This window comes from Mytilus trossulus, chromosome 7 (genome assembly GCF_036588685.1).
Source record: "Mytilus trossulus isolate FHL-02 chromosome 7, PNRI_Mtr1.1.1.hap1, whole genome shotgun sequence".
In the NCBI taxonomy this organism is placed as follows: domain Eukaryota; kingdom Metazoa; phylum Mollusca; class Bivalvia; order Mytilida; family Mytilidae; genus Mytilus; species Mytilus trossulus.
Genome location: NC_086379.1, coordinates 80,590,893 through 80,605,216, shown reverse-complemented (window position 1 = coordinate 80,605,216; position 14,324 = coordinate 80,590,893). Strand labels below are relative to the sequence as shown.

The 14,324-nt window shown below is 31.9% G+C and overlaps 1 protein-coding gene across 1 annotated transcript; it reads right to left on the bottom strand.

Moving 5' to 3' along the window:
* Nucleotides 1–5,137: 5,137 nt before the first annotated feature.
* On the bottom strand, nt 5,138–9,087 carry LOC134725949 (small ribosomal subunit protein uS4). The gene is made up of 5 exons (XM_063590267.1): nt 8,975–9,087; nt 7,258–7,483; nt 6,663–6,849; nt 5,678–5,781; nt 5,138–5,251 (listed from the first exon to the last, which is right to left on the bottom strand). Exons 2-5 carry the CDS (start codon nt 7,472–7,474, stop codon nt 5,184–5,186), a joined length of 576 nt encoding a protein of 191 aa, XP_063446337.1. The 5' UTR covers nt 7,475–7,483; nt 8,975–9,087; the 3' UTR covers nt 5,138–5,183.
* Between the last annotated feature and the right edge of the window lie 5,237 nt (nt 9,088–14,324).

The following is a 14,324-nucleotide window of genomic DNA, read 5'->3' as shown; positions in this document are numbered from 1 at the left end:
ATGCAATAGTTTCAACTATAAATGGTGTACGGAATGTCTATAATGTGTGCATGTCAGTCTGGCAGGTTTCGTTTGACCTAGACTTCATTTTTATGGTTTGGTCTGGTCTAATTTTAAATTACTACAAGCAAAGCGTAAAATATAAAGTGTATTGAAAAGTTGAAAGATGTGTCCCTAGAAGGTATTATCGGACCTTGGTCTCATTTTCATGGTTCATTGTTCAATGTTAAGTTTTTTGATACCATGAGCAATACGTCAATTAGTTTCTGTGATGTTTTTAAACATTTTGAAGATTTTAACACAAGCTGTAAAATGATACCAAGGTTGGGTTAATGACACATGCAAAACCAAACCAGATGCTCCGCAGGGCGCCGCTTTATACGACCGCAGAGGTTGAACCCTGAACGGTTGGGGCAAGTATGGACACAATATTCAAGCTGGATACAGCTCTAAATTTTGATTGTGATTAAATAGTTGACACAGCATAGGTTTCTGACACAGAATGAATGTGGTCTGATGAACTTAAAATGTTTGTTTTGCCTTTGAGCAATTCACTATGCTGTTGAATATTAATCCTCTCAAAAAAATGGTTGAAGAAATTTCTTTTTATTTATGAAATTTCAAATGAGAAAAATTGAATCCCCCCCCCCCCAATTTTTTTTTTCACATCCCCCTATCATTTATTCCAAAACTAATCACAATTCAAATTTCTAATGGAGTTTGCAACAATAATTACTCATTTAAATACATCATAAAATATTAAAATGTAACCAGATGCTCCGCAGGGCGTAGCTTTATACAACCGCAGAGGTTGAACCCTGAACAGTTGGGGCAAGTATGGACACAACATTCAAGCTGGATTCAGCTCTAAATTTGGATTGTGATTAAATAGTTGACACAGCATAGGTTTCTGACACAGAATGAATGTGTTCTAATGAACTTAAAATTTTTGTTTTCTCTTAGAGCAATTCACTATGCTGTTGAATATTAATCCTCTCAAAAAAATGTTTGAAGAAATTTTCTTTTTATTTATGAAATTTCAAATGAGAAAAATTGAACCCAATTTTTTAATCACATCCCCCTTAAATACATCATAAAATATTAAGATGTAAAAAAAACTGCTTGTTATCATGGTAAAGATTATTTAAATTTATCAGTTGGTAGTAAAAGGTGAATATACATTGTATATTGTATATAACAAAGATTTAAGTTGATTCTGGACAAAGAAAGATAACTCCAATTAAAAAAAAATCTTGCAATAAGATATTTCTTGCTTACTATTCTGGACAAAGAAAGATAACTCTAATTAAAAAAAAAATTTGCTATTTCACAATATTGTGAAATTAGATATTTCTTGCCATTGCACAATACTGTGCAATTGAAAAGACTTGCTATTGCACAATACTTAATATAATAATTTTAGATCCTGATTTGGACCAACTTGAAAACTGGGCCCATAATCAAAAATCTAAGTACATGTTTAGATTCAGCATATCAAAGAGGCCCAAGAATTTAATTTTTGTTAAAATCAAACTTAGTTTAATTTTGGACCCTTTGGACCTTTAATGTAGGCCAATTTGAAAACGGGACCAAAAATGAAGAATCTACATACACAGTTAGATTTGGCATATCAAAGAACCCCATTTATTCAATTTTTGATGAAATCAAATAAAGTTTAATTTTGGACCCAGATTTGGACCAACTTTAAAAGTGGGCCAATAATCAAGAATCTAAGTACATTTTTAGATTCAACATATCAAAGAACCCAACCGATTCATTTTTTGTCAAAATCAAACTAAGTTTAATTTTGGACCCTTTGGACCTTAATGTAGACCAATTTGAAAACATGACCAAAAGTTAAGAATTTACATACACAGTTAGATTCGGCATATCAAAGAACCCCAATTATTCAATTTTGATGAAATCAACCAAAGTTTAATTTTGGACCCTTTGCTAATTCCTAAAATGGGAACAAAACTCCCAAAATCAATACCAACCGTCCTTTTATGGTCATAAACCTTGTGTTTAAATTTCATAGATTTCTAATTACTTATACTATCGTTATGGTGCAAAAACCAAGAAAAATGCTTATTTGGGTCCCTTTTTGGCCCTTAATTCCTAAACTGTTGGGACCTTAACTCCCAAAATCAATACCAATCTTCCTTTTGTGGTCATAAACATTGTGTTTAAATTTCATTGATTTCTATTTACTTAAACTAAAGTTATTGTGCAAAAACCAAGAATAATGCTTATTTGGGCCCTTTTTTGGCCCCTAATTCCTAAACTGTTGAAACCAAAACTCCCAACCTTTCTTTTGTGGTCATAAACCTTGTGTCAAAATTTCATAGATTTCTATTAACTTAAAACTAAAGTTATAGTGCGAAAACCAAGAAAATGCTAATTTGGGCCCTTTTTGGCCCCTAATTCCTAAAATGTTGGGACCAAAACTCCCAAAATCAATACCAACCTTCCTTTTATGGTCATAAACATTGTGATAAAATTTCATAGATTTCTATTCACTTTTACCAAAGTTAGAGTGCGAAAACTAAAAGTATTCGGACGACGACGACAACGCCAACGTGATAGCAATATACGACGAAATTTTTTTCAAAATTTGCGGTCGTATAAAAATGTGCTAATGATTTGGACCAACTTGAAAACTGGGCCCATTGGACTGCTGTTGTTTTTTTATTTTGGTCGGGTTGTTGTCTCTTTGACACATTCCCCATTTCCATTCTCAATTTTATTGTTATCACTGAATGGTAAAGATTGTCTTAATTTATTAGTTGGTAGTAAAAGTGAATATACATTGTATATTGTATAAAAGAAACAATGATTTTAGTTGATTCAACTACCTATTCTTGACAAAGAAAGATAACTCCAATTGAAATTCTTGCTATTGCACAATATTGTGCAATTAGATATTTCTTGCTATTGCGCAATACTGTGCAATTGAAAATACTTGCTATTGCACAATACTGTGCAATTGAAGATTTCTTGCTATTGCGCAATACTGTGCAATTGGAAATTTCTTGTTATTGGTGAGTACTGTGCAATTCGCCGTTTCAGAATCTAATGCATCCTGGGTTATATTTTCAAAAGCGTACATCAAAGCGTTTTGATTGATTTAAAACGTTATAAACAATGAAAATTCAGCCAATGACGTAACGTTATTTTCACTTTGTGTTACGAACAATGAAATTACCCATGATGCTTTAGATTCTGAAACGGCCAATTAAATATTTCTTGCTATTGCACAATACTTAATATAATAATTTTAGATCCTGATTTGGACCAACTTGAAAACTGGGCCCATTGGACTTTATTGTAGACCAATTTGAAAACAGGACCAAAAATCAAGAATCTACATACACAGTTAGATTTGGCATATCAAAGAACTCCATTTATTCATGATTTTTGATAAAATCAAACAAAGTTTGATTTTGGACTTTTGGACCAATAATAAAAAATCTAAGTTCATTTTTAGATTCAGCATATCAAAGAACCCCAAGGATTCAATTTTTGTCAAAATCAAACTAAGTTTAATTTTGGACCCTTTGGACCTTAATGTAGACCAAAAATTAAGAATCTACATACAGTTAGATTCGGCATATCAAAGAACCCCAATTATTCAATTTTTGATGAAATCAAACAAAGTTAAATTTTGGACCCTTTGTGCCCCTTATTTTTAAACTGTTAGGACCAAAACTCCAAAAATCAATACCAACCTTCCTTTTATGGTCATAAACCTCGTGTTTAAATTTCATAGATTTCTATTTACTTATACTAAAGTTATGGTACGAAAACCAAAAAAAAAATGCTTATTTGGCCCCGAATTCCTTAACTGTAAGGACCAAAACTCCCAAAATCAATACCAATCTTCCTTTTGTGGTCATACACCTGATTAAATTTCATAGATTTCCATTCACTAATACTAAAGTTATGGTGCAAAAAAGTTGATTCAACTACTATTCTATACAAAGAAAGATAACTCCAATTGATTTCTATTTACTTAAAAACCAAGAAAATGCTTATTTGGACCCCAAATTTCTAAACTGTTAGAACCAAAACTCCCAAAATTAATCCCAACCTTCCTTTTGTGGTTATAAACCTTGTGTCAAAATTTCATAGATTTCTATTTACTTAAACTAAAGTTACTGTGTGAAAAAAAAGAATATGCTTATTTGGGCCCTTTTTGGCCCCCAATTCCTAAAATGTTGGGATTAAAACTCCCAAATTCAATCCCAACTTTTCTTTTGAGGTCATAAACCTTGTGTTAAAATTTCATAGATTTCTATTCCCTTTTACTAAAGTTAGAGTGCGAAAACTAAAAGTATTCGGACGACGACGACGCCAACGTGATAGCAATATACGACGAAAATTTTTCAAATTTTGCGGTCGTATAAAAATCTTTGAAAAGAGATAATACATAGTCCACTTTTATGCCGATTTTGGCCGAAAAATTTCACATTTTAAAACTTTTGAAGTAAACTCTGAAATAGTGTAGGGATAATGATGACTCGAGTTACCACTTAGATCTTGGGATCAGATTCATAAACTTTACCTACCAACATCAGTGCCTAAGAATTTTCTCTTTGGTATCAAACTTCCTGTGGAGCATTTGCATCTAGTTGTGGTCTTTCAATAGTTTACTTTTAAATATGCATTGATTTGGCAATTGTAGAAAGCTTCAAAGTAACTTGTTTGATGTTCACATAATTCTCCTTGTATAGGTCTTATAAGCAATAATTCATTTGTTAAGTTTCCATAAAATGACACTGGAAAATACAATTTCTTTGGGCAAAATTGGCACTTGTTTGAGAAAACAGGCCTGTGAGGCCTAAGAAGTCATGTTTTTAAAAAATCTCTAATAAAGCATAAAATTCATTCATTCAATAACAAATTTGTGGAATCGACAAATCATCAAAATCATAAAGAGCAAAACTCCCAAGCAACATTTAAAACAGAAGGTACTTATTAAATAGCAAACCCAGAAGCTCAAACATCAAATGAAAGGAAACCGGTCATATTCCTGACTTGGTATATGTATAGGTGGACTAAACCTTGTTTCATAGCTATCTGAACATCTATTTTTCAACACAGTTGCATACAATTCTATTATATAATTGACAACAAATTTGGTCTTTATCACTTTATTTATTGAGACGTGGGAAAATGTTCATTTAATCCTCATCTTCCTCACCGCCACCTCCACCTTGTCCCTTCTTCATGTTCTTCCTCTTTGCACGTCCTGAAAATACAATGGATTTTAATATAATTTCGAACATTTATTACATTCAAGCATTGACAGTACCATCTGTACTGCACCGTATGCACATTATGAACAATAATGTTGTTTTCTGTAATGCTTTAATCAAAAACATGTAATAAAGCAGTTTCCTTTAGAAATATTTTGACAAAATCATTCATTTTAAGAATGGCCTGACCTTTCATTATCTAGCTGCAGAACCAACTCTCAAGATGTGATTTTTCTTTATAATAATTTTGCAAATTTACAGGAAAACGAATATGTATGTTACAATATTTAGACATAAATTTGACATGTACAATTTCACAAACTACAAATTTAGGTAGTTTTGATGATAACAAAACATAAAGGAAAGAAATAGTACATTAGACACCATCCTTGCTAGAAAAAATCAGCATTTTTTATTACCTGGACGTCCACCACCATATGGTGATCTGAGTGAAAAGTCAATGTGTTTCTGGGAGTCCAATCTGACAATGTAAGATGGTATGTTGACAACTTGTTTTCTTACTCTGTAATATAAAATTCATGATTCACATAACAAGTCTAAACATAACATGCAGAACAAGTTATTATCTGTATTTAGTGTATTTAAGGGTACATATAAGAATTGCCAAGTATGGATCTAAGTTTTAATCAAAATGAAATTTCAATATTAAATAGATGACCAAGTCCTGTTTGAATAATGTGTTGTATTAATACACCAAGACTGGACTCAAATTTAATTGTCTATGGGATAACATATACAATTGTCACATAAATAATATGCAACGTACTGAAGAATATATGAATTGAAATTGATGTTTTAGAAGGTATGAAAAGGTGCTGTCAAAATAATGTTATCTACATACATTCTTCAAAGATCCACATCAGACATAGAGAATTGGTTTCTCCAGTGGCCTGATGCGTCATATCAATGAGTCACCCATGTACATGTAGATTTACTATAGACTTAGAGCATTAAGCTCCAGTGGCCTATTGTGTATGGAATAAACTAAGAATCTGGTTTTGCCATCTATGACTTGAATAGTTTTATGCAACAGCTTCTGTTACAATATAGACTTGGAGGATAATATCACTCCAGTGGCCTATTGTGTAATGCACAATTCATCTGTGGCTTTCTACAAACACAAATTTACATGAATAATGCAAGTAAACAATACTAACACGACAAAAAAATACTGTATGGTGTTAAGGCTATGAATGTATTTTTAATTTATATTGCAGTGTATTCTTTCAGTTCAGTTAAAGTTTCATTAATATTGGTATTTCACATATTGAATATTCACAAGCTCTAAATTCTTATATAATACTGGTCCACTAGAAAAGTTGCCTTTTCGAAAAATGAACAACTTATCGCTTGATAAAGATCTTTTTGATCATTTGGAATTACCTAATATGTCTTTGTCTGATAAGAACACGGGCATGATGAATACTTTTGGCCAATCCAAGTTTGAAAACTTGCGTCTGGAGACGTCTTTCCAAGAAATCTTCAAGTCTCAAACCCAACACGTAATCGAGCTTCATTTTGGATTCCTCAAGTACTCCAATACGTACAAGACGTCTTAGTAATGCATTACCTGTAGAATAAGACATTAATTTGCAATGATGAATTCTGAACATTTATTAACAATTTAATATATTGTAAAGAGGCATAGATTATGGAACAAAGGGCAATATTTCTGGTGAGAAGTAGCACACAAGCTTAATTATAAATTTTTAGGACACGTGACAGTAAGTGATTAGCTGTTTGCCTATTAAACTTATTTCAAATATAAATTATTTGTATATAATGACATTTCATAGCGACAGCCAGAATAACTTAACTGAATCAGTGTTCTCTTCAGGGCCTTTAAGCTACATGTAAGCATCACAACTCTTTAAAAGCGTCAAGGGATAAGAAAATGGTCAATTTATGATCAAATAGAAATATTAAACACTGTTTAATTCAACTACGTCATCAAAAATAACTATTACACAGTTTGTACCTTCAAATAAACGTTTAGGTTCCTTCTCATCAAGTGTGAGCAATTCTCTGGCTGCAGTTCTGATTTTGGCCAAAGTGAACTTCACCCGCCATACCTCTCGTTTGTTTCTCAATCCATATTCTCCAATAAGTTTTAACTCCTGGTCTAAACGTTCCTTTTCAAAGGGACGTCTAGGAGTTGTGAAAGTCTTTGACTGTACCAACGGTACTCGCGGCATGATTTATACCTGTAAAAGAAATATAATTGGTTTCATTTGCGACTTCATTTATTTCATTTGCAATACAGTGAAACATATTTTTAAAAAACTAGAATTTTATACTTTAACATTGAGTCATTTTCAGCTACCATTAGGGTCAAATTATACTGTGATTGTCAAAATATCCTCATCTTGAATGATCAGGGATCTAAAAAAAATTGGTGTTGCATCATTTGAGGACAAAATTTAATTATAAGTGCTGTGTCAAAATCAGTCATTTTTTTTACTAGTCTATAAGAAAGTGCCTATTTATTGTCATGCACCAAAAATTAAAGTTAACACCAATTAGCAAGAATTTTTCCACAGTACATGGATGCCTGATCCGCACTATCATTTTCTATGTTCAGTGGACCATGACAATGGAGTTAAATCTCTTAATTTGGCATTAAAATTAGAAAGATCATATTATAAAGAACATGTGTACATTGTAATAAGTTTCAAGTTGAATGGACTTTCAACTTCATCAAAAACTACCGTTACCAAGAAGCAGGACAGACGGATGAACGAACGTACGAACAGACCAGAAAACATATATGGGGCATAAAAATGTCTTTTACAATCTTAATGTTTGTGTCATTTTGGTATTTTGTGGATAGTTGTCTCATTGGCAATATACATCTTTTTTATATTTTTTTGGTCTGCAAAATAATAAGTGTTGTTGACGTACATTTTGTACATTGCCATTTGGAGGTTAAGGTGCAATAAAAAGGTTGTTTTACTTCAAAGATAATTGACTGAGCAGGGTGGAGAGGACCTCTAACAGGACTCCAGTATCTGTTGTTTTTAAGCTTGGGAATGACTCTTTCCAGTTCCGAGAATTATTTTTTCGATTTTTGGGATTTCAAGTGTTCAAGCCCAGTCACCCCTCCTATCCCTCCTCACTGAGGATGACATATCTATTCCAGAATATTGAGAATAGCCAGAAATTCCTGAAATGACCCACATTACAGACTTCATACACCTTTTTGTTCCATTTTTCAAGGATTTTTCCAAAACTTTTCAAGGAATCGACTTTTGACAGTTCTCGACTTTCAAATTTAGCAGAATCGAATATTTACTAAACTGAGAGGTTGTTACTCATGACATGGAGACCCCCCACCCCGATCTGGCGATCAACAATTTTCAACTGCACGTGGGAATTAAACATGTAATAAAAGTTATTTGCACACATTAAAAATACAATTTGTTTTATACATATATTACTGATGAACCGTAAAGAATTTGTTGGTGTAAGTACTACTACACGCAAACAGATTTAAGATAAAACATAAAAAAAGGGGGAGGGTCACAATATCCATAAATTATTATAGGTTTGGACATATTCAACAGTCCGTGTTTATTTTAGTCATTATCACAGAAACTTAATTTCATTAGTTTCACCTAGAGTTTTTACTACTGTAGCATTAAGAAATGGTGCTAAAACAAATTAAAATTGTGAAGAGCATTTCACCACGTGCTTACCCGGCGATGGTGCAATGTGAAAAGGACCGGAAGAGAGAGCGTATTAATAAATTCCTTAAGATATTCGTGAGAGTAAAAATACAGTTGCGGCAAACCAATTTTGTCTTAACTATTTAGTAATATGACAAATATTTTACAAAATACAACAATAAAAAAAGAACCCCAATGATTAAATATAGCATATACATTGTGCACTATTTTTTATTACGTTAAACGGTTAAGCCGGTGAATATACAAATTTAATATAAATATTTGTTGTTCTCATCTTAAATTCTCAAGGTGTTGTTTGTTAAATGTAAATTGTCAGTTTATTGTCTTAAATTTGTGTGTCAGAAACCATTTTTACCGTATTTACATTTTGATAAAAAAAATTCCATATAAATGTAATATTTTTCTGTCTATGAAGAAATAACATAAAAAAATTGGTTCACACTGAAAAAACGCGCGTAGCCAGTTATTTAACAGTGTGTACCACATTTTCATGTCATTTGGAATAGACAGAAAAAATATTACAGTCATTTCTTATGATTTAATTCTAAATTCCATTTTAAACCGTAGAAAACCATGAAAAAACGTTGATGACATCACGGTCACATGACCAAATTATGTCTATGGGCTGATAACAAAATAACGTCAGCCAATCAGAAGACGTGTTACATCCAAAATTAAGGGGGCTCGCGGGTCTAAATGATTTTTTTTTTATTTTATTAGGATTTCGCTATATTTTTCTATAAATGAACTTTATCTTATACTTAATGGAAAAATGAAATAAAAAAATGGGGTCACCGTTCATTTACGCTCACAATCTGCCTTCAAAAGAAGTATACATTTTTGTTAATGTCCCTTTTTTCTGTTGATCTAATAGGAGAAATAGCGGTAATATCGAAATAAAAAAGAACTAAATTACAGAAATTGCTTAAATTTTACAATTATTTAGTTTATGTACAGCAACAATAAAAATATAGGTCACCGATCATTTAAAAACGATTTTTCAATTTTAATGCCACAATATGGCATTTTTGCACCAAAGGGAGATAATTTGGAGCTTTTTCAATGATATCTACATTTTAAAAGTCACCAGGGGTCAACACAAATTGATTTTTTGGAATGATTTTTGTACCATATGATAAAGTAACAACAACTAGAGGTAATTAATAAAATTTGTAATGAAAAATAAAGGTTATTTTTTTTTCTAAAAATCTTATACCTGCGAGCCTCCTTAAATTATTAAAACATACCTTCATGTGCTACTTTTTTGAGTAAAATTAGGTCGAAATTTTGTATATTTGCTCGAAATTCGAATTTGTGGCAGTATTTTCCCTTTCGAAAGAAAAACATAACTTTTTTGTTTTAAAAGATAAACACAAATTGTTTTTTCGTTGAACAATTTGTAATTTCTGTTTTTTATAAGTATCCTAAAAATTTTTTTATACAGAAATAACTCATATTGATCAAATATTCATGAATATAGAAAAAAAACGTCATTTTTGGCTGTATATTTATCAAATTAAAAAAAATTGCACTATTTACGTTTTCATGAAAATTGCCACACACAATCGTCTCGCGTAAGCAAACGAAATGGCATTTAAAAAACGGGGATCCTCGAACTCGTTTTCGAGTAAAATAAGTTTAAATGAGAAAAAATCAGTCGAAAACTGAATCTTTTCCCGAAAAGTCATAGTTTGACGTCGCGAAAATAACTATTTACGTTAGCAAAGTCATAACCTCCCCTGTAACTGTATCGTATGCCCTCGAAAAACCGGGTATTATAGGTATACTGAATGTTTTTCACAATTAATTTATTCTGTATTCTTTTAAAATTATCTGTTCTTTTTGCGGGTTACACTAATGACCTGACTGAATGCATGACAGGACCGAATGACAAGGCCCAAATGAAAAATGTTAATAACTTTTTCATTTTTCAAAGGATTTATCTCAAATTTGAAACAAAATTATATTTCATCTTTAAATATATATTTTAAAGAAAAAAAGATCGATTTTTTTTTTAGAAGCTTTAGAAAACGTGACCTGACCAACGCTAATAATGACAGGACCAACATTGACAATGACAGTACCAAATACAAATGCTAAATTTTATTTTTATTTTTCAAAGTAATTATCTCAGATTTGAATTATAAAATAATATGTCATCTTTAAAAACATAAATTAAAAAAATATATTTTTTCAAAAACTTGCGAAAACGTGACATGACCATCATTGACCTCGACAATGATAGATTTCATGATAGGACCAAATAAAAATTGCTGCTTACTTTTATATTTGTTATAATATTTCTCTGAAATTTGTAATATAATGCGATTATACCATTATACACATAAATATAGAAACACTATAGAAACAAATATTAAAAGCTTGGGGTAATATGACCTGACCAACGCTGACAATGAAATCTTGGTATAATAGACATAATATGGCTTCCTTGTGAGCAGCAACCCTCTATCGATAAAATCATGATAGGACATAATGCACCGGGAGATATGTCCTCCGTATGCAGGCGCTGCTGGAATGTTTCTACATACATGAGATAGAAATGGAAAGTTCACATCATCTTTTTACTATTATACAAAATATTTGCCACTGGACCTTTAGCAACCAATAATAACTCAATCAATTAGCACACATTGTACTAGGACAACATTCGTCAAAGTATATGGCTTTTATGAAAGGGAATGATTTAATTTTTATTCTGCAGCTTGATAATGTTTAGGTGTACCGAGTAAGCAACATTCTGATCTTTCAGTATTTACTCTTCCTGTTTGCTGATAGGTTGAGATTTTACCGATTTTACAACATTCATTGCACAGGTAAAATTTTCGTTAACGTTGCCTCGGCTCCTATCAAAGGTAATGATTTGACTTTTAGTCTGCTACTTCAAAAAAGGTTACGATGTAGCTATTTAGCAATTGTTACCTCTGCCTGTTTGCCGATATTTGAAATTTTACAAAAATCGTTTTACAAGGAATACCTTACGTAGTTTTCTTGGCTTGAGTGAAAAAAGAATGATCGGTTATACTCTAGTATATGCTACATTAACCATTTGCATACAGCGACGCTGGTTCTGAACTAAAGAGTTTCCGGTATCATCTTTAAAGGAATAAAGAATACAGGAAATATAAAACAGCAAATTTTATAAGCAAGCACGGAAAAACGTGAAATAAAAATCGCAAAAACGTTGCACGGAAAATAAAAATCGGAAAAAACGAAGCACGAGAAATAAAATCGTAAATATTAACGGAAAAAATAAAATAATTTTTTAATCATGCAGCCGTTCTTGGATACCATCTTGTCTTATAAAAATGGACATGATGATCCTACAGTCACCTTTCAGCGTCCGCTAGTTGTTGGCTTTGAATTAATTCCGGTTTACTTTTTAATCAAATGCGCGACAAGTACGAGAAATTAACAGTTCCGACACGAAACACGGAAAATAAATAAAGGAGAACACGAGGCACGCACGTCGAACCAAACACGAGAAAACGAGAAATAAAACCTCAAAACACGAAAACACGTGAAATAAAAAGGCCTAAAACGTTGCACGAAAATAAACCTTTACCACCCCCTTAGATTATTTCATTTTTATTATGGGATAAGGGACTTCGAGATTTGTTAAATGATATGAAATATCGACTGACGTACACAACGTCTTTCATTTACATCGAATCAAAAGTTAGAGAGATAGTTTGACCACATAGTGGTTTAGAATATACTCACAAACAGGAATCTTAAAACTTAAAATCCCTTTATTAATTGTAGGTTATGCTTATGTGTACACAGCATTCAAATAATATAGGGGGGGGGGGAAGTTCTTGTTGTGTCGGTTAAACACTGATAAGAAAGGAGGTGATCCTTATTCGACGGTCCTTTGCATGTATGCCTCAAGTGAAGAAAGAAGAAAATCATAATCAATCTAATTCTTCAAGTCAGATTTGAAATTCAATATGAAAACATGCACTTACTGTAGATTTACATTTGTATGCTTTATTTCTGTACAAAAATAGTAAATGAGAACTGATTTCAAAAGAGAGAAAACATCTTTACAAAACCACAATTTGAATTTTCGAAATATTTTGTTTCATTTAAAAAAACAATATGAATTGGATTTATATTTTTTTATTACTTTTTTATACGGCATAGCCTTACAGTTATTTTTAATTGTCAAACCTTTTTTCTTTCTAGAAATCGACACGGATAGAGGATCATGATATTGAGTTCCAGCTTCTAAACCGTTGCTAACGTCAAGTCTTTTACCGATACCTGTGTGCCGATATTCGAAATTTTACATTTTACAAACACTACCTTACGTAGTTTCCTTGATTGGAGTGAAAAAAGAATGATCAGTTATACTCTAGTATACAGGCTACATTAACCATTTGCATACAGCGACACAGGTCTAGACACGGGTCCACACCCGGTATTCAAGTAGAAATAGGAACAATTTACGCCTAAAAACAAACTTACTTATATCTGGGAACAGTATATCTAACTATGTTCCTGCTTATATTGAATTGAATTTAAATACCTAAGGGGTAAAATTTGATTAACTGTCTGATATCTAAATATGAAATATATAAACTGAAATTGGTAGACTGATTAAATTTGTTTTTTGAATTATTGCCCTTTATACATTGGTGTTTATGAACTACATTTTTTTCGGTATCATCTTTAAAAGAATAAAGAATACAGAAAATATAAAAAGCAAATTTAAAAGCAAGCACATTCAGATCTTTTTCATTGGTCGTAAGTATTGCGATGACTGCTCAAGCTATTTCATTTTGATGATGGGATAAGGGGCTTTCAATTGCATCGAACTAAAAGTTAGAGGGATAGTTTGACCACATACTTGTTTAAAATATACCTCCAAACAGGAATATTGAAATTAAAAATCATTAATTTAGGTCAAACTGCCGTGAACACATATGCATAATTTAGAAAAAAGCACCAAATACTTGCAGTGTCGGGTTAACACTGATAGAAAACCTCGAAATCGTTTGATTTCTTGTATTTGCAGAGACTGAGGTGATCCTAAGTCTACAGTTTATTGCATGTACAGCATGCCTCAAGTGAAGAAAACAAAATCATTATCAATCTAGAGACTGGGGTGATCCTAAGTCTACGGTTCATTGCATGTACAGCATGCCTCAAGTGAAGAAAACAAAATCATTATCAATCTAGAGACTGAGGTGATCCTAAGTCTACGGTTCATTGCATGTACAGCATGCCTCAAGTGAAGAAAACAAAATCATTATCAATCTAGAGACTGAGGTGATCCTAAGTCTACGGTTCATTGCATGTACAGCATGCCTCAAGTGAACAAAACAAAATCATTATC

Coding starts and splice junctions, on each gene's coding strand:
- LOC134725949 (XM_063590267.1), bottom strand. CDS start 7,474: ATGCCGCGAGTACCGTTGGTACAGTCAAAGACTTTCACAACTCCTAGA. Junction 6,850..7,257: donor ACCTAAACGTTTATTTGAAG/GTACAAACTGTG, acceptor CTTATTCTACAG/GTAATGCATTACTAAGACGT. Junction 5,782..6,662: donor ATCAGACAAAGACATATTAG/GTAATTCCAAAT, acceptor TTTATATTACAG/AGTAAGAAAACAAGTTGTCA.